The sequence below is a fragment of the Vigna unguiculata genome, chromosome 9 (assembly GCF_004118075.2).
Source record: "Vigna unguiculata cultivar IT97K-499-35 chromosome 9, ASM411807v1, whole genome shotgun sequence".
Taxonomy (NCBI): Eukaryota; Viridiplantae; Streptophyta; class Magnoliopsida; order Fabales; family Fabaceae; genus Vigna; species Vigna unguiculata.
In genome coordinates, this window is record NC_040287.1 from 6,126,636 (window position 1) to 6,147,734 (window position 21,099).

Consider the following 21,099-nt stretch of genomic DNA (forward strand, 5'->3'; position numbering starts at 1 on the left):
TTAGATATTTTTCTTAATTTTTTTTATTTATGTTGGAGAGATTTTGTTTAAGGTAAAAGTCCTAATAATGTCAACTTCCTTTCTTTTCTTTTATTTTTTTGAATAATAAGACTTATTGGAAAAGGTTATATCAATCAAGGTTCATTGTTTGAAGTTAATGCTGAGGAGGTGTGATCCCACTCTGAGTGCATTTAGGGTTAATTATCATTTATAGATTTATAAATAATATAATTTGATTGTGAAAGTGGATCATTAATTTAGAATTTACAAGGTTGATGTAATAATAAAGTTGAAAAATTAGAAGGAAGAATAGTAAGTTTCAAAAATAAAGGATAAAAAAGATTGTAGTTCCAACATTTTTCATTAACAAAATACTAATAACGAACATGAAATCATATAATATATTATTTTCTTGTCTTAAGTTATGAAGATGAGACACTTGAAGCTAAGAATGGCCTAGACCTAAGCCAAAATGGTGTTACTTTTGAGACTGTAACATTTCAAAATGATGTTTTAGGAACCCAAACATAATTTAATTTCACACGCTGATTTTCATGAATCATTATGGTTGTGTCATTGATACAATTTAATAGCACAAGTGTCACTTTTGTTTCCCTCGCATACCAGTCTCATTGAAAACTCTGTATAGGCATTACTTGCTCTACAAATTTCCTAGGTAAGACATTAACCCTGAGCTTAAAATTAATTCATGTATAGGGAATGTATTCGTTTAGCTAAATGTTCTACGTTTAGTTTTTTTGGGTGAATCTATATATTTATTACGGTTGAATTGTTAATTGTTTCTTTAACCTTCAGGCTCTATTGTTTGAAGTTTTGGAGAACCAATAAACAAATGGCTTAAATGTATATTTAGTCTCTATTTTCGTCAAAATTATTCAATTTGGTTCCTTTTTTTTTGTGGTCAATTTGGTCTTCATTTTTGTAAAATTGTAATCAATCAAGTCATTTTAACAAACGACGTTAAAATTTTTAACAGCACAGTGACAACGTGGAACTGTTTGGGGAGGTGGCAAATTCATGCATTGACGTGACTCGTTATTCATTTGTATGCCCTTGTAGATTTAAAACTTATTGAAATCCAATTGGGGAAGAAATTGAATTAGGGTTTGCAGGAGTGGAATATGTAGCCAACAAGAACATATTTTGCACAATCCACTTGGTGAGTTTGAATTCATGTTTGTGAGGTATGTCTCATCACCATTCGTCTTCCTCCTCTTGCTGAAATAGTTGGGGGCAGCTAAGTTGCACTGGGTCTCATATTCGTGGTTCCAAGGATATGGGTTTAACCCCCATTTGCAAAGTGGCAAGAACTTCAAGGAATAATGGTAGGCAATTTTGGGATTGTCCTAAATACAAGGTTAGATTGATGTGCCTTAAAAAATTCATTGTCATTTGACCTTCGTATAGATTGATAAGACAAAATTTATGCTTTGATAATTTTGTGTTCAATAACAGAATGTTGCTTCTAGTAATGTGGTGTGGTGTAACTACTTCAAGTGGTGTGATGAAGAATTATATGATGAAAGAGATAGTACTATAACCCAGCAAAAGATGAAGATTTATAAACTGGAGACTTCAGTTAGGGTTATGAAGAAAACGATCAAAGTGTCCTTAGGATTGATTATTGTTATTCTTGTAATCAATATAGTCATGGTTCTAGTAATGTTAAAAAAACAATGTGTTTAGGTGAGGATATTGATGAAGTTATGAATGTTAAAAAACCAATGCCTGGTTCTGCTTTGTAATTTATGAATGAAGTTATGAAGCTTTTTTGTGTTTTGGACGAACAAGAGGCTTGGGCAATCTTTATTTTGTTTTGGATGAATGAATATGAATCTTTATTTTTGTTTCTGTTGTTCGCTTTGGTCCATATTTTGGTTTAAATATGTTTAATTAAGTCCCTATTTTCGTTTAAATTGTTCAATTTGGTCCCTTACTGAATGCATAACGAGTCATGTCCCCCCAAACAGTTTCACGTTGTCACTGTGTTGTTAAAAATTTCAACACTGTTTGCTAAAAGAACATGATTGATTCCAATTTTACAAAAATAAGAACCAAATTGATTACAAAACGAAAATAAAAACCAAATACATATTTAAGTCTAAACAAATTTACGATGCGAGTGTAGATTCAAATCTTCGTTATTTAACATTCGACAAAGATCTTAATTTTTTAATTTTTACAGAAATTAAGATAAAGGAAATGTAATTTTTATTGACACAAATCTATTATTAAAGTGAATGAATCCCACTCACTAGAATAAGAAGATATTCATGGCAGAATCTACCAATTTGAATAGATTAATTCATATGATAACATATAGGTAAATTATACGATATCAACTTAAATGAAATATCATAATTCATAATAATGTCTAATTAGAATTAAAAAAAAAAATACTAAATACATGTATCTAGTGAGAACGATATCTCTTCATTCTTTTAACGTTTTAGAAAGTCAAACAAGTTTTTTATTATAAATTTTTTGAATAATGAATAATATTTTGTTAAAAAAGTATTGAATATTTAATTGCTTTAACTAATTTACCTTTTTCAAATTCGTATTAAAGTATTTTATGCAAAATTTGGCCACTTTTCTCCGACTCAACTAACTAAACAGGTATAAAATTTCTCAACTTTTTTTGTTTAATTTCTATGTTTCTTGTGTGATCATTTCTTTCTTCGTTTCATCCCACTTTACACGTTTTTATGTGAAAAAAAAAACGAAATTTGCAAATAATTTGATTTTCTTTTAATTTTGAAGACACTTTGAAAGTGGCGGCAGCAAAGTAAGCATGGCTAAGCTCTTCCTCCTCCGATTTGGGAACTAACCAAAAGATCAGTTTCTAGGGTTCTTCGTTCCGTCGAATTAGGGACATTTTCTCTATGCAGGAATGGATAGCAGTAACTCGGAACAGGCCGTGCTTGATGGCAAACTCTACAGACACCTCAATTCTCTCATCGTCGCGCATCTTCGGGACAACAATCTCACCCAGGCAAGCCCAATCTTTCTTCAAACGTAACCTAACATGTTCAATGAATGCATTTATTTATCTTAGAAACCAATTTTCATTTTTATTTAAAAAGTAAATAAAATGCTTGCGAATTTTTCTTCAGGCTGCAAGTGTTGTTGCTTCAGCAACCATGACTCCACTGAATGCGGAAGCCCCACCTAACAGGCTTCTCGACCTGGTTGCTAAGGTTATATCTTATTTCACTTCAGCTTTTGCTGGATAAATTTCTCCTAAACACTTTCAGGAAAATGAAATGCTTTGCGCCTTTATGAGCTAAAATCAACTTATGTTAATTTTCAAAAAGTTGAATGGAAGTTTTTATTAAACTGAAGTGTATAAGCTGATTTTTGTTTGTGGGATGAGTACAACTTATTTTACGTTTTTTTTTTTTTTCTGTTAAGTGTTTAGACGGAAATTTGTTTAGAAGGGATATACTTTTTTTCTGTGCAGTATGATTCTTTCTTTTTGCTCTAAGAAAATAATAACAGGGTCTTGCAGCGGAAAAGGGCGACATCACAAGAGGCACTGATTTCTCTGCCTCACTGCCCCTGTCTCACACAGCAGCTATTGATTTCAGGCAAAACAACTTCCAAAACTACATTTCTACTGACTATCAAACATAATTTGTTGTATTTAATTTCGAGCAAGACTTAGAAGTTCATTCATTTTAGTGTAGCGAATAAGTTATTTATTTGAAATCTTAAGTCAGCCATAGGTGACAATATCTCATGCTCTCTTGAAAATTGCGTTTTGTTTATGGTAGCACTGCGCCTGATATGAAAGGTTCCTCAAAGAGCTTCCCGAAGCATGAAACGCGGCACCTTTCGGAACACAAGGTGTGCAATATAGTTTGATATTGTACATTTCCTGCAATAATAATTCGATGTAATACAAAAATGCAGTGTTGTTTTGGACTGATAGGCTTAGTTTCTAGAATATTGCCAGATGTGCTAGGTTTAGTGCTGATGGAAGGTTTGTTGCCACTGGAAGTGCTGATACTTCAATAAAGCTATTTGAGGTGCTGATTTTTTTTGTTTAGTATTTGGAAGCTTTGTCTTTTATTTGACACATTATGTGAACTTGATCTTCTGCTTGTCTTGCAGGTTTCAAAGATCAAGCAGATGTTGCTGCCAGAGGCAAAGGATGGTCCTGTGCGGCCTGTCATTCGCACATATTATGATCATATACAAGTGTGTTTGAACTTCCTAATATACCACTAACAGAATTTATGTGGTTATTTTTATGAGATTATTGGGTGATGCTTAGATAAATTTTTCCTTAAGTACTTATAAGAGAAGAAAAAATAAATAAACTTTCCTCATAAGCTAAAATTAGTTATACATAATTTAAGATAAGTTTGTTAGACAATGATAAATTTCTTTTGGGGTGTCAGCATTGCAGAGAAACCAAAATACATAGTGATGCCTAACTTAAATTTTATAAAAAAAAGTTAAGTTTGTTAGAGAAGTTAAATACGAGAGTGTCCACAAATCAGCCATGCATGGCCTAATTTTAACTTATAGAAATTATTTCATTTTATCTTCTTATTTTAGCCTACTGAGTAGATATGGCGAGTAGTTGGTCATAAGTTCGACCTGTAAACAGTTTCTTCGTATATGCAAGTATAAGTTTACGTACAATGACCCTCCTCTATACCTTTGCATAGCAAGGAACCTTTTGAAGCTAGATTATGCTAGTTTGTTTTCTTCTCTTACATGTGCTTATAGCGAAGTTTATCCAAACAGAGCCTCTTTTTCATATTTATTCCACTGATCCTGTGGAAGTTCGAAGTTGTGATTATTTTTGGCTTGACAAATTTACTTAGTCTAAAGCACTATGTATCAAAATGTCAATTTGTGTCTTGGCTGTGGTGGATCTTTTTGACTCTAATACTAGTCTAATACTAGCGAGTTTGTAGGATGCTTCTTTTCTGATTTTATTAAGCTTTACTTTCCAAATTTGAGTTTATGAAATGATCCTTGGAAATTAAAATTGTAAAATGTATTTATTTTTCTTATATAAACATGTATAATGCAGCCAATAAATGATCTGGATTTTCATCCACAAGGTACTATCCTGATTTCTGGAGCCAAAGATCAAACAATAAAGTATGTTTTTGCTCCATAATATGCATTTTATTCCCATATTTCTGTCTTTTATTTGAAAATTCTCTTACAATCTGACATACTGAGTTTTATATTTTTTAGGTTTTTTGATATTTCAAAAACGAATGCAAAGAGAGCATATAGAGTTATCCAGGTTGTTTTGCCCTACCTTTAGGCATTAGCAATTAGTAAGCAAATATAAGATTTACGTATAAACTCCCTAATTAAATATGCAGGACACACACAATGTTCGATCTGTATCTTTCCATCCTTCTGGGGACTTTTTACTGGCAGGTATTTATTTTATCACATCTTTCTTGTTTTTTTGCACAAAAAATCAGTGATGATAGATATAAATTTCTGACAGGAACTGATCATGCAATTCCACATTTGTATGATATAAATACCTTTCAGTGTTATCTGTCATCAAATATCCCAGAGACCAGCCCTAGTGGAGCCATAAACCAGGCATGTAATTATCTTTTCATCAGTATCACCAACTGTGAATTACCTAACACTACAGTGATGCTGATTATTTCTTTGTCTGATTCGTAGGTCAGATATTCTTGTACAGGTGCCATGTATGTTACAGCATCTAAAGATGGTGCTATTAGGTTATGGGATGGCATCACAGCCAATTGTGTGCGGTCAATAACTGCAGCACACGGAACAGCTGAGGCTACCAGTGCAATTTTTACCAAAGATCAAAGGTATAAATACATTTTTGTGCAAATATTGGACACAGCAAAATCCATGAGTGATACTGTCAGCAGTCACTACCTTCTACATCATGATCTATGCCTGGAAATGTGATCCTAGTGTTGATTTTGAACCTTGGCAATAGTATTGTTGACTTTGAAGTAGGTGTTTCCTTTGTTCCAAATGGTATCAACATCAAAATTTGAAATCTTCAATGAAATTCCTGTTTACTACTGAGCTTTTGTTTATTTAAATGAATGCAATTTTTGCTTAGCTGTAATAAAAAAATCACCAACCAAAAAAAAAAAAGAGCCATAGGACAAAAGTTGTTGCATTTTTTACTTGTCTGTTGCTTTTTGATGCAAGGATATAGCTATTGATGCCCATCAAGACCAACTTGTGACACTTTCCTGAAGTTCTTAATAAGCTTAGATCTTGTAGACATGTAGTGATTTAACTGTCTGATTTCTAGGTTTGTTCTCTCCTGCGGGAAGGATTCTACCGTAAAGCTTTGGGAAGTTGGCTCTGGAAGATTAGTCAGACAATATCTTGGAGCTATACATACCCAGCTAAGGTGTCAGGTACATAATTGATAGATACATAATAGTTCTATTCGGTCAATTAATCTTGGTGGATTCATAGTCATGCAAAACTGCAGACGCTTGTATTTTTACTTTGCACTAAGAGATAATTCAGCCTATCAGTTTTAAAATTGCTTCTCATAATTTATTGTTCACCATCACAATACACAGGTAATTATTGTTTTGTTGGGTACATTTGGAAGAACAGTTTATCACAGCAGGACCTCTATCCAAAACCTCTAGTCACCTAGCCGTTAGTCCAGGTGATATTTTTATCCACATTCTGATAGTTACCTTTGTGTGCACTCTCTGCTGCAGGCTATTTTTAATCAGACAGAAGAATTTATTATATTCATAGATGAACTGAGCAATGAGGTTTGTTCATCCACTTTCATTCTCTCCATGTTTGCCTGTGGTGATGTTAGTTTTATTAATTGGATTGATTTGATTTGAGACATCCGGTAGTACATTGCAGATCGTTATCTGGGATGCAATGACAACAGAAAAAGTTGCAAAGTGGCCTTCTAATCATGTTGGTGCACCCCGCTGGCTTGAACACTCACCAGTTGAGTCAGCTTTTATTTCCTGTGGAACTGATAGGTCAATTCGGTTCTGGAAGGAGACTGTATAATAAAGGGGAGGAGGCTGAATGCATTTACAGGCACTATTAAAGTTATCATTGATTAGAAGTTAACTCATGGAATTTCACTTTATCATTGTTTAATTTTTGTTATCACTAGCCTTGCCCTACAGAATAGTTAATGCTTTCAACACTTGGAATCATAAGATTACCTGTCTCTACCTATGCGATCTTCTCAAATTTTAGACCGACTCTAACTGTTTCATATTTTCATCAAAGTACCTTAAAGTTGGTTTGGATAAACCTTGACGGGTCATTATGTCTTGGAGCTGGGTATACTCATGGCCTTTCGCTTTAGGATGTTATAAGTCTGTATAATCCGCATCCTAGACTGATGTACCTTATTTCTTTATAAACATTTGCCCCGTGAAACTAATGGGTTGGTCTGCACAAGTTAAAATACATTAGTATCATTTGAAATTTATTTGCATAATGATAATATACTCAATTTATTAAATAATGCATAAGTTTATAGAAACTAGAAAGGTTAGATTTTGAGTTACATCGCGGACTTGATGAAACAGGTTGTGGTTTGCTTACGGTCTCTGGTTTCCTATATAGTTTGTGGTCGAAACCTTTAAACCGTGTGCTTTACAAGCTGGGTATGAAATCCCGCCCACTCAATTTTTCCAGAAAATTTAAATCCACAAGCAATTGTAATTGGATTATTGATATGGGTTACATAGGAAGAATAAAAGAATATTTTTAAAAGGTTTTGAATTTACTTGTATAAGACATGCACTGTTGACAGGTATTACAACGGCCAATTGTAATTACTAGTATTCTATAAAACATCGTCGTATGTTTATCACGACTTCTATCATCAACGTTCATACATGTTGCATCTTCTATCCTATAATTTCTCTGAAACATGTTATATTCTTCATACTTGTGGTAGCTGCTATATTTGTTATGATTACTCGAAATATTTATATTTTATGCTTTGATGTAGTATAAAACAATCGATTCAAAATTTATCATACTTGTTATTATATTTGTTATCGTAATTGTTTTCATAAGAAAAAGACTCTCAGGATATAAACTTTTGATGATAATAAATATGAAGTCATGATTTATATATATATATATATATGTATGTATCCTTTCACGGGTACATATGCATTAATAAGAGTAATTGTGTTTAAAATAGAATATTCAATACATCAATGTAACAAGATGATTTAATGTTTAAAAAAGCTAATAAAAGAAATATTGCAATGTGATGATCTTATTTCTATCTATATATTTAGTCTTTAAATATAATTACTTTACTTGATTTAACTTAGTTCTTTTCGAATGATATTTGAGGTATAATTTGCGCATATAGTGTCAAAATGAGCCAAAAGAACAAAAAACAAGAAAATACAACACTGATTGCAAATTACATCGACAAGATATGACAAAACTAGATTTACACGAATAAAATCATCTTGTTTATAGCTTCTTTATAAGGGACTTGGTTTTTACTTTAACATATACAACTTTCATTTTTTACAAGGTAACGCTACTCTTATAAAAGGTTACAAATTTGTTAGATGTTAGTTAGAAGTATACAATAATAGGACATATGTATTTATTATTAGTTCACCAAATAATGTACACTAAATTTTCAAGACTTAAAGCTGAATATCATTCATATTATAAGATTAATCATTTCTAGATGCATGCTTTACACTCATTAAACCATGAAAATTGTAAATAAACAATACACATTGTTGTATAATCAAAATACAATATAAACAAAGTCTTCAAACTTCAAGATCTTTGATAAGCATTTGATCAGTAATTTCTCGTAAGAAATCTTTCCGATGTTGAGCCAAGAATTCTAACCTAGGTCCCATTTAGATTTGAAGTTAGTGAAGTACTCAAAAAATGAACCAAACTCAAGGAACATTTGATGTGATCTCAAGTCAAAGAAAGATCAATTTAAGAAAAGAAAAAAAAAATGAGGAGTGTGTGTGTGCGCGTGTGTAAGAAGATTGACACCAAATATTTATACTAATTCGGATCAGAAAAAACCTACGTCCAGTTGTTAATCTCTTAAACAAGAAGATTAATTTAATCACTAAAATAAAACCACGATACAATCAGATAAGAGAGATAAAGGGTTTAGAGAACACCTTTCTTGAAGACACAAGAGATGAATAACACTTCCTTTGAATCACATAGAGGATGAACAATTTATTTCTCTACCCACATTAAGTTTTTCAAAACCCCTTTTCAAAAACACTCAAACAGTTTCTTTGCAAACACAACATTAAATTTCTAATTCTCAAGAAGGTTATTTTCGAAATTGGTTAGAGCTTTATAAATAGACTTTGAAAACTAGGTCAATAAGTTAAAAAAGCAAGTTCCGAGATAATCAATTATCACTTATGATAATTGATTATTCCATAGCAGTTTCAGAGAACATCAATTATAACTGATAATTGATTATTCACTTAGATAATCAATTATTCCATAGACTTTTTTAAAAACAGAAAAAGATACTTATGATAATCATAAGTGATAATTGATCATCACAATGTATTTCGTAAAAATTAAAACATTCCCAGAATAGTTAAGTACTAACTATTGTTTTATGAAATTCTAAGCTAACTTAAACATAGTAAATATCAACTATAACTTATTACAAAAAGCTTTAAACAATAATAGACAAGTCTTCCAATATTTGCTTGAAGTTCCCTATAGGTGACATCATGATCAAAATCTTGCAACAACATACATCTTATTTTGCCAACAATCTCTCTCTTTCTCTTTTTTATGATGATCAACATTTGCGTTTAAAGTGTGTAATATCCTGCATCTTACAATCTTTTACATAGAACACATTAATAAAATTGTTGAATTAATTTACTTTAAACTATTCTCCCCTTTTTTATCATTAGCCAAAAAGAGCATATGAGAGAATCTCTCCCTGAATCAAAGAACATACAAAATGAGAAGAACACGTGACATATAGACTCCCCTTAGAATTTACAATTTAAATGATAAAAAGAGCAGTACAATAGCAAGTAAATAATTCAAAAAAATAATAATACAAGAAGCTCGCCCGTAAAAGTCTTCACTCATATCATTGTCATCATTGACTCCAAAATGCTTATAAAATATATCCTCTAGATTGGAAACTCTAGCATCTATACCCTAAAAAGACCAACCACTTCTTCATGACGGGCGCCTGAAAGAATAAGCAATTCTTCTATCCTTTTATTCATGTTTGAGATGTTTTCTTCCAAGGAGGAGGATCCAACAACACCACTTGAAGAGCCAACATGAACATGAACAGCATGTACAAGAGCAGGAGCAGGGACTTCGTCATCATTGTCATATTGGGGCACTTCATCTATGTGAATACATTGATCTCGAAAGAGAACAAACTTCATCTGTTTTAGTGAACCATCAAAAATTTCATTTGCATCACTAATCATTTGAACTTGTTTACCAATTGTGTTCACACCTTTATATTCATAGATCCTAGAGATGAGTAGTGAGTATGGGAGAGCATATGCAAGAAAGCACTTTGCTTTGAGCATTGTATCAATGATCAGGCTTGACCAGTCAATAAAAATATGGTTTAACAATTCATAAATGATAAAGAGATCTGCTTAAGTGCATTAAGCGTGAATTTTGCCACGGGGACACAATATCCAAACAATTAGATACTGAATGAGTCACTCATCTACTTAGAGTGCACCTACCAGTAATTTTTTTCTTACAACCTGCTAGGGATTTCTTAGAAATAATATGCTAGAATCCTGTTGAACCCATTAATGCCAGTCAGAATTGGTATAACATCTTCATTGTTAGGAAATTTCGCTACGTTTTCCTAAATATAATTGTCAGGAATAATATAGATGCCTTTGACTTTGTTGAAGGCTACTCCATCCCTGTATTTGAAATTATAGTAAAATACTCTTACTAAGTTTCCATTTCTGCAAAGTACTTGATGCCCTGTTCTGCAATAAGAGTTGGGTAATGAAAACCATGAGCAATGAGCCATTGAGAATTGATGAATTTTGGTGTAACTAAAGGTTTGTCTTTCCATATATTGAGAAACTATGATCTCCTTTCGTCATTGGAAATTCATCCTTCAATAGAGGCATTTCTTGGTAGAGGTTGAGTGGAGAGATGAGCACTCCTTCTTCTGGTTGGGATCTTTCTGCATGATGAATCAGACATTGAATAGGAAGTGGAGAAAGGGGACGAAAATGTTAGAGATTGAAGAGCTAGAAGGGTGTCTAGAATTCAGACAAGAGGGATGAGTGATAACTAAGAAATTTATGAGTGAACATACGAATTCTAAGGCCAATATTTATAACTAGAGGGTTTCCAACGGTTACACTGCAGATTTTAATGCAAATCTAGTTGTTACAATGACTAGTTTTCAAAAGTTATCATCCTACATAGCCTGATAATCGATTATTTTAAGGTGATAATTGATTTTCGTTTCAAAATTTGAGAATAATAGATTATCACATTGTGTTTTGTAAAAGTAAAAAACATCCCCTAAGAGTGGTTAAGTGCTAGTTGTTGTTTTATGAAATTCTAAACTAACTTAAATACTAGATATCAATTATAACTTATTACAAGAGGCTTAATCAGGAGGAGACAATTCTTCAAATATTTACTTGAAGTTCCTCGTAGGTGACATCATCATCAAAATCTTGCAACAATATACATCTTGTTTTGCCAATAATATATATATATATATATATATATACATATGACATAATAGAATGACGTTATAATGAAATCAATATAAACAATTTTACAATTGAAGGAAATATATATTTAATTACTGCACTTTATACCCAGACTTACTAAACGGTTTCCATAACTAAAGTCGTAATTTACCTCTAACAGGTTTTTAATCAAATTAAGATTTAATGTTATGAATAATTTTTTTTAGTTTTTCAAAAAGAGATTATCAAGTATTTATGAACTAAGAAAAAAATAAGAACATTTTAGCCGTTGTATTTCTTTAAAATCGTAGTTACTCTATAAATATAAAAAAGAGGCAAGTCTCGTAGACAATTTGCTGGTTCTTGGTTTAGCTCTTATTTCTTGTAGGCTACTATATTCGAATAATTTCTTATCAAGCTTATATAGCTGTTGAATGTCATGTAAATTATCATTTTAGCCACAGAAACTTATAGACCTATAAACCTTAGATTACTCAGAAATCCGAAAAAAAAAAATTCTTCGTCACTTTTAGAATAAAAGTTTTCAAGAATTTTCTGTGTTCAAAACAAAGCATTGAAACCCAAAAAATCCTAAAATATATTACACAGCATGTCAGATTGTGTAAGAGTGTTTCCAAAAGAAAAGACAGAAACATGGTAATAAAATACACATGAAATGCATATTATCGAGTCTAACAAAAAATCCAGATCATTTATTGACTTCAGTTTATATATATATAAGAAAAACAAAAAAAATTACAATAGCAATTTCCAAGGATCACTTAATAATCACAACAATTTGCAAAGAAAAAAGCTTAAAGAAGACTCAGATTGGCATGTTGATAGATAATGCTTTATATACCAAGTAAATTTGTCAAACCAAAAATAATTACAACTACGAACATCCCTAGCTTCAGAGAACTAAATCTGAAAAAGAGACTCTGCTTGGATAAATTTGGCTAAGAGCACATAAGAAAAGAAAAAAACTAGCGTACCCTAGTGCCAAATGTTCCTTGCATATGCTAAGGTTAAGTAACTTACACTTGAAACTGTTATTGGGTTCAACCTTGTGACCACCATACCATTTCCATAAGGACAGGTGGTTTGCAAAACTTCTTATTTAATTTATCTAAAAAAACTTAAGTCAATTTATGTTTAAGTAGTTTTAGCTTAATAGATAAATTTATCTATTTTTCTTCTCTTATTATAAGTAAAAATGGAAAAATCTATCTAAACATAACTCAATAATCTCAAAATAGTAACCACACAAATTCTGTCACAGGTATATCAGAAAACGCAAAGGCACTTGTATATACGATCATAATATGTTCGAATGACTGACCGCAGGACCATCCTTTGCCTCTGGTAGCTACATCTGATTGATCTTCAAACCCTGTTAGACAAGCAGAAGATTAAGTTCAGAAACCGTGTAAAATAAAGAGCAAAGCATCTAAATTCTAAATAACATATCAGCACCTCAAATAGCTTTATTATTGTATCAGTACTTCCGGTGGCAACAAACCTTCCTTCAGTACTAAAACTAAGCACACCTGGAACTATTCTAGAAACTAAGCCGATCAGTCCAAAACAACGGGGAAATGTATAAACTATCAAAGAATATTACACATTTTGTGCTCCGAAAGGAATCTTGTTTCATGATTCGAAAAGCTTTTCGAGGAACTTTCATGTCAGATGCAGTGCTGCCGTAAACAAAACGCAATTTTCAAGAGAGCAAGTGATATTGTCACCGATTTCAAGTAATTAGCTTCTTCGCAATCCAATGAATGAACTTCCAAGTCTTGCTCCACTCAAGTCAAAACTCGATTTTTATGTCATTCATCGACTCAAATTCATCCCACCAAAATCAAAGTTCCAACCAACACCATACGCAAAGATCAGACCACTAAACCAGAGACTCCATGAATGACCTCACGTTCTTCACATCTTCATCCCTTTCAGCAAACTTCTGCGGTTTAAAAAGTTTCCACAGTCCAGGGGGATGCTTCATCTTAACTTGAACACCACACCCAGAAAACCTTCCATAGATCTTTTCACACTCCGGGTATGGCTTCACATAAAGATTATAGAACCTAAGCCTAGAAGGCATAACCAAATCCTTCAACCCAATCTCAAACCCAATGGCACCCTTCCCCCTCAAACACTCCACCACACTGTACCTGGCCACAATCTGCTTCTCAAAATTCACACCCAAGTATTTAGGCACCTCAGCCAAACACTCCACACTACACTTCATCCTCTGCACCAGAAACTCAACCTTCCTCTCAATATCCCCAACCTCGTAACAAATCACCCGAGGCTCCTTCCAGATAATCTTCAGAGCATCCCTTCGAGTCAAACCATACCCACACAAACAATCCACTCTTAATTTCACCTCAAAACACGCTCTCATCAGACCCGAATCAATAACCCTCTCTTTGATACTTTCCCTGCATTTCAAACTCTCTATCAGCCTCAAACACCGCGTAAGCTCTCCAATTTCCATCCCCAGAATCCTCGGGTCCCGCGAGATCTCTCTCCTCATCTCACGATTGGAAAACCCTAGCTCCTTGATTTCCCGAAACAACGGCCTCAGCCTCTGCTCAACACCGAGCGCCAAAACCCTAGGAAAGGAACGGACAACGAGATCAATCTCGTCCCGCGGAATTCCGAACTCCGCAAGAAAATCTATCACGCTCGCGATTTCGTTCTCGCTCGTGACGACCACGTCGGGGAACCCTTCCAGAACGCTAGCCACGGTGGCGTCGGAAAACGCGAAATCGGTTTTGAGCGCGTTGAGTTTGGGGGAGAGGTGGAGCGGGTCGAGGTGTAACTTTGTGGAAGAGAGGAAGAGGTTGAGGAGGGTGGAAGGGGAGAGTGTGGGGAAGCGCGTTTGGAGTTGGGGGAGACGGGATTGGAGGGCGTCGTGGAAGGAATGGTGGAGGAGGGAAGGATTGGTAGTGAGGAGGGAAACGATGTCGTTTTGGGGGATGCGGAGGGAGAAGAGTGTGGTGAGCGAATGGTGGAGTTGAGGGAGAGGAGAGTGGAGAATGGAAGGGTTGCGAGAGAGGAAGAAGGAGACGAGGGAAGGAGGGAAACCGTACTTCTGGAATAGATTCGCCACCGCGATTTTTTTTCTGTAGTGGGAGAAAGCGGAAGTGCTTCCGAGGAAACGCGCGTTTGCATATTTCGCGCCCAACGTCATTCTATGTGCTGCCAAAAGCTCTGTCTGTGCCCTCAAAGCGTGTTTTGTCCTCGTTAAGGTTGTCCAGAGTGACCAGGCATAGGTCGCTTGTGTGTTTTAGTTGAGCTGCGAAAGCCGGTGATCCCTAAAATTAATATTATGGGTATATTCGATTAAACCAACTTATAATTTTCGAGTTAATAAATTCATTAAAAAGTGCATCTATAAATTAATTAATGAATTAGTCTGTAAATATAAAGTATAAAAGAATGTATTATTATGTAATTGTAATTTTAAACTATTAAATTTAGAGGTAGGTTATTTTACGAAAAAAAAATCACGTTGCTTAAATGTGATAAGTTGTGTCAAATACAAAAAAGTTGTATAAAAAAATATACTTGATGTTGTATGAAGAGCTATCAATGTATTTATGTGCTTATATGTAGACAAACGCGAGACAGAATATCTCGACGTTTATATAAAGAATATCCCGTGAAAAAAAAAATGTTGAGGATGACTGTGATGAAGCTCTTGTGGTTGTGTTTTCAAAAAATCCTTAATCTTTTACTTTGTGAACAAGAACACTATTGTATTCAATAGCAACTTAAAAGAGTGTTTATTGTCTTATGTTCATCCTAAGACATTATTTTATTTTATTTTTAGAAAAATTGTGATCTTTATATCAATCCGTTTATGTAAACAAAGTGTTTAATTAGGTGTGGTTTGGTTTAAAGAATACTCAAATGTTTAGTTAAAAATATTATGTTGTAAATAATATTCAATTTTATCGATACATAGTTGTATTATAAAATATACTTAAGTGACAACATTAAATAAAAGTATTTGTGGGTTGTGTTTTAAATGTAAGTAGGAGTAGGGATGGCAATAGGTGGGGCGGGGGACGAGTTTCATTATCTCATACTTATCTCCGTAAAAAAAATTTATCCTCATCCCCATACCCAAACCCAACAGGTATAAAACTTTTGTCTCATTCCCATCCCCACCGGGTAACGAGTATAATCTCGTACTCATATCCGTACCCGTTTTCTTACTACTTTAGTATTAATTTTAATTAATTTTTTATAAAATAATAAAAAATTACGGTAAAGAAAACATAATGTTATCAAATATTCAATATTAGGAGTATGGTTGTTTTTTCGATATCAAATACTTTGAAATAAATTATAATTGTTTACATTTTAGATTATAATACCAAATAAAATTTAATGAGAACCAAAATATTTATCAAAATTTGCAAACATTATTGAAACCTAGTTGATAAAATTTAAAAATATTTTAAAAAAATATAAAAGGAACAAATATTTTTAAAAAAATATTTAAATTAAAATATATTTTAAATGTTTGTTTACTTCAATTTTTTAAATTATAATGAATCTATTTTTTATACACTAATAAAAGTTATAATACACCACTTGATCAAAACGACGCAAAGAACAAATAATAAACATAATAATAAAATTTTAACATAGATCTTGTATCTTTTGAACCACAATATATGTTGGATGGTGGTAAAACAATATTCATGACAATTACATTAAATTTTTATATTGTAGTAAATAAAAATTATTTATACAATTATAGTGAAAAAATTAAAGTATGATTGTAATGAGTTAGAAAATAAAAAATAATTAGATAAAATTTATCGAAATAGTATTCTACGTGATGAAAATAAACAAAAAATAAAAATATTAACAAATTAACAAATATGTGTCTTATAAACAATTTGGAGACTATTGGAAGGAATCACACAAAGGAAAACAAATGTATAATTAAGGGTATGATAAGATGAAAAATATCTTAGAGATCTAAGAAAACTTTTCAAATATCAACATATATACTCAATGGTTGATAAAAAATGACGCAAAGAACAAATAATAAACATAATAAAATTTTATCATAGATCTTGTATATTTTAAACTCCAATATATGTTGGATGGTGATAAAAAAATATTCATGGCAATTACATTAAATTTTTATATTGTAGTAAATAAAAATTATTTATACAGTTATAGTGAAAAAAGTAAAGTATGATTGTAATGAGTTAGAAAATAAAAAATAATTAGATGAAATTTATTGAAATAGTATTCTACATGATGAAAATAAACAAAAATAAAAATATTAACAAATTAACAAATTTGTGTCTTATAAACAATTTGGAAACTATTGGAAGGAATTGCACATAGAAAAACAAATGTATAATTAAAGGTATGATAAGACGAAAAATATCTTAGAGATCTAAGAAAACTTTTCAAATATCAACATATATATTCAATGGTTGAGAAATAACAAAAATTGTTTTAGCGAAATAAAAGAGTTCATCAAGTGAAACAAAAATTAATAATAATAAGTAAAGAATTTTTTTTATATTACCTAGTAAATGAAATGTTTATACTATTAAAAACTTAAATTGAGAGTATTAAACATTCTCATTTGAAAGGAAAATATACAATAAATCAAAATTTAAAAAATAATAGAAATATCCAAATGTTAGACATTTTTTTTTTAATTGACATACATCATTTTAACATAATTACATAAAGGTTATGATAAGATAAAATATATATTGAAGATGCGAATGAGTTTTATAAAAAACTAAATATTTAGAAGAAATAAAAAATAGAAAGAATATATATATATAGGTTACTTAATTAATTGTGAATATTTTAATAATTTAAACGAGGATGGAGATATGGCGGGGACGGGTATTATGGCGGGATATATTCATTCACATCCTCATCCCCATCCCCATACCCAATAAAAAAATCGGAGATTCCCCATACCCATACCCATATCCAGTCGATGCGGGGATTCCCCGTCAAAATGGGAACGAGTTCGGGCAATACCCACGGGAACGGGTTTATTTGTCATCTCTAAGTAGGAGTAGTTGGATCTAAATAATATTTGATGTTTAAACATAAATAGTTAAGTCTAAATAAATTTTGTTCGGTATCCTAAACCAATAGTTTGCTAGTGAAACTTGATTGAGTTGACAATAATTGGATGTAGTCTGGCTTGTAAAATGCCTTGCATAAATTTATTTAAAATCTTACATTAGGGTTTTACTTTCTTCCTTCGTTCATTTGTTCTTCAGACATCAACAATCCAAACACACCACAGACCACATAGAACCCGTCTTCCCACAAACATAACACATTAGACAGTCACAAATTACAACCCACACAACATCACACAACTCGCAAGCTACCATGACCACACACAACCAAGTCGTGAGCGATCATCATCACGCAAGATTGAAAGGAGACGTGCGACCACCACCATGCGAGATTGAGAGGAGGCAAGCAACCACAACCATGCGAGATCCAAAGGAGGCACACAAGACCATCGTCACGCGAGATTAAAAGGAGGCGCATGACCACCACCACGTGAGATCGAGAGGAGGTGCAGTGACCACCCCCACAGGAGATCGAGGGAGGCACACAACCACCACCACGAGAGATCGAGAGGAGGCGAGCAACACCACGTTATGTGACGCAAGAGAGAATGAAATAAGGAAAGCAGTCTCTAAAGCGACAAGGTGAGCCACATTCAGCTTTGATTAAAATGTTTGGATGCCCTAAATGTTGTAGATTGGGATTTTTTGTTGGTTTGAGATTTTTGTAGATTTTGATTTTTGTGGTTTGAAATGGACTCCCATTGCAAATATGAAGATGATGATAATCAGAAAGAAAGGAAATTCTAAATGGATTATGATAAGGATGGATGGTAACGAAGATGATGGGTGAGTTAGTGAGAGGATGAAGAACAAGCGGGCCAACCCTCCAACTTGGCTAGCGACGGGACGAGTTCAATGTTCCAATATGTTTTCTTATATCGGATTAGTCCGATTCGGTCCGATTTTAATAGATCATAAGTGGGGTGAGCCTAAAGGGCGGGACTAACTCGTTTTGGCACTCCTAATATGAACTAGTGAAAATACATGCATTACATATGGGTGTACTCACTTTCTTTTAACTAGCGTGAACATAGGCGTTATCACACCTGTATATGTACATTTTTTAAATATGCATGATATTATAGAAAATATGTAGAGGTAACTGATTAATTTTTAAAAATTTAACAAATAACTATATTTTAAAAAACGATCTTAAAGGATAAAATTAATAAACAATTATTTATTAAATGGTAAGCTTGAAAAAAAAGTGTACAACATAAAATCATTCCTCTGTATATAGTATAAAAGTATAGATAAAGGACAGGAAAATAAAAAAAAAAAGAAAAAAAATTAAGAAACATTCGAAAATGGAATTACAAGAATCAGAAAAGACAATTTATAAAACTAAAGAAATGAATTCCTTCCATTTGATTATAACACATATATGTTATACATAAACTATCATTAATTGTATACATAAACCTAAATATGAGTTTTAATTAGATTCATAAGATCAATTAAAATAATTCAAGTTAAAACAAGAAATATCAAATCTACTTAAATTCCCATACAAAAATACAATAAATCAATCTCAATTTCTAAAAAAAAAATAAAAAGTCATATATACAAAGAAAATATAATAAAAGAAAAAAGTTATCATATTAACCGAAATTACAAACAAAAAATGTTATGTACATGAAATTTAATTTATTATCACTAAAATAATTATTTAAAAAATAAAATTAAATATATAAAAATGTTTTTAGTATACAATATATAATCAAAATCATCGATCTCAAATTTAAATAAATAGCTGAAAAGATTAAAATTGAAATTTTGAAATACATTAAAAGTTATTATGCACGAATACGATACATGTACATCGGATACGACACGTATTTGATATGTCGATACATTTATTCTAAAAATATTAAGATACGATACATAATATATGCATATTAAAAATGTACAATAATTCTTAAAAATAAGATAAATATGTGATTTGTTATTGTATGAATATGAATTTGAATTATATGTATTCAAAATGTTAGGATACGATACGTAATATATGTCTATTAAAAAATGTAAAATAATTTTAAAAAAAAAAGATAAATATGTGATGGTTATTGTATGAGTCTGAACTTGGATCATATGTATTAAAGCTGTTAAAATAGAAAAATAAAAATTATTGTCATTATAAAAATATTACTGTTGTATAAATTAGATTAATGATAATATTAGTAAAGTATCCTAAAATATCACATAAACCAAATTAAAATATTAGTGTAATGGATCATAGATCAAAAGTAATCCATTGAATGAATGGAACATGATTGAATAAGTTTCTAAATGATTAAGGAAATTTATGAAAAGAACATATTAATCTTTTATTCAATTTTACTAAACAAATTCAAAATGATTGAATATATTTCTTCTTCACAAACCATTTTAAAACTGAAATTAGAAAGAAGCTCACTTATATTCCTATAAAAGACTAATCAAGGTGTTGTATAGAAAATGTTTAAAACACCTTTTTGAAAAAAAAAGTTACACCTAATTTAAATTGTTTTTTTTTCGTAAAACAATTACTAAAAATTATTACTATTATCTATACAGATTTTTTTTGAATTCTTCTTTTTCGTGTGTGTGTGTTTATATATATATATATATATATATATATATATGAATTTTGTTTTTTAAATGATTATTTTAAATTAAAATAATAATATTTTTTTAATTCTTTAAATGATTATTTTATTCGTTTAAATTATTATATATTTAAATTCAGTTATTTTTTTAAAATTAAATTAATGATTTATAATAAAAAAAGACACTCATATATACATATATTTCCCCTAGTTATTATTATTATTATTATTATTATAATATAGAAACAGTCCTATTTATTTATTATGTAAAGAAACAATTCAATTAAGTCATTTAATATACAAAGGGAATACAATGAATAACTGGACAGTCAAAAAGAACTATTGAGGGTACTATCCAAAATCTTAAAATTACAACTATAGAATAAATTTGGCAAAGATATTTACAAAAAAAAATAAGGCTTAATAAATGCAATCTTATAATAACAGGGTGTAACGTTCAAAGCACCACATAACAAAATTATAGAAAAGAAAAATCCTTTACACTTAGAATATAGTTTTTCTATAACAGGAAGTATAATTTACAATTAACAAATATGTAACCTTGTAAGAAAAATAACATTGAAGAAAATAATAACAAAATTAAAATTCCAATAT

At 31.4% G+C, this 21,099-nt stretch overlaps 2 protein-coding genes across 6 annotated transcripts; one reads left to right on the forward strand and one right to left on the reverse strand.

Annotated features, from left to right (window-relative positions):
* Positions 1 to 2,622: 2,622 nt before the first annotated feature.
* LOC114164311 (cleavage stimulation factor subunit 50) lies at positions 2,623 to 7,474 on the forward strand. Of its 4 annotated transcripts, none has more exons than XM_028048934.1 (15): positions 2,623 to 2,640; positions 2,785 to 3,016; positions 3,138 to 3,221; positions 3,523 to 3,611; positions 3,798 to 3,870; positions 3,969 to 4,052; positions 4,138 to 4,224; positions 5,072 to 5,142; positions 5,242 to 5,293; positions 5,376 to 5,433; positions 5,507 to 5,607; positions 5,695 to 5,849; positions 6,311 to 6,419; positions 6,738 to 6,794; positions 6,895 to 7,474. In XM_028048934.1, exons 2-15 carry the CDS (start codon positions 2,915 to 2,917, stop codon positions 7,048 to 7,050), a joined length of 1,278 nt encoding a protein of 425 aa, XP_027904735.1. In that variant the 5' UTR covers positions 2,623 to 2,640; positions 2,785 to 2,914; the 3' UTR covers positions 7,051 to 7,474. The 4 variants fall into 4 exon arrangements, 3 of the variants coding, with proteins under 3 accessions (XP_027904735.1, XP_027904736.1, XP_027904738.1); XM_028048935.1 differs by lacking the exon at positions 2,623 to 2,640 and having other exon boundaries at positions 2,684 to 2,809; positions 2,913 to 3,016; XR_003599532.1 differs by lacking the exon at positions 2,623 to 2,640 and having other exon boundaries at positions 2,681 to 3,016; positions 6,591 to 6,794; positions 6,895 to 7,431.
* Positions 7,475 to 10,011: 2,537 nt separating this feature from the next.
* On the reverse strand, positions 10,012 to 15,029 carry LOC114162540 (transcription termination factor MTERF15, mitochondrial). 2 transcript variants are annotated; one of them, XM_028046463.1, is made up of 3 exons: positions 13,218 to 15,029; positions 13,084 to 13,134; positions 10,012 to 11,218 (listed from the first exon to the last, which is right to left on the reverse strand). In XM_028046463.1, the coding sequence occupies exon 1, from the start codon at positions 14,941 to 14,943 to the stop codon at positions 13,645 to 13,647; it is 1,299 nt and encodes a 432-aa protein (XP_027902264.1). In that variant the 5' UTR covers positions 14,944 to 15,029; the 3' UTR covers positions 10,012 to 11,218; positions 13,084 to 13,134; positions 13,218 to 13,644. The 2 variants fall into 2 exon arrangements, with proteins under 2 accessions (XP_027902264.1, XP_027902263.1); XM_028046462.1 differs by having other exon boundaries at positions 10,012 to 13,134.
* Positions 15,030 to 21,099: the final 6,070 nt, after the last annotated feature.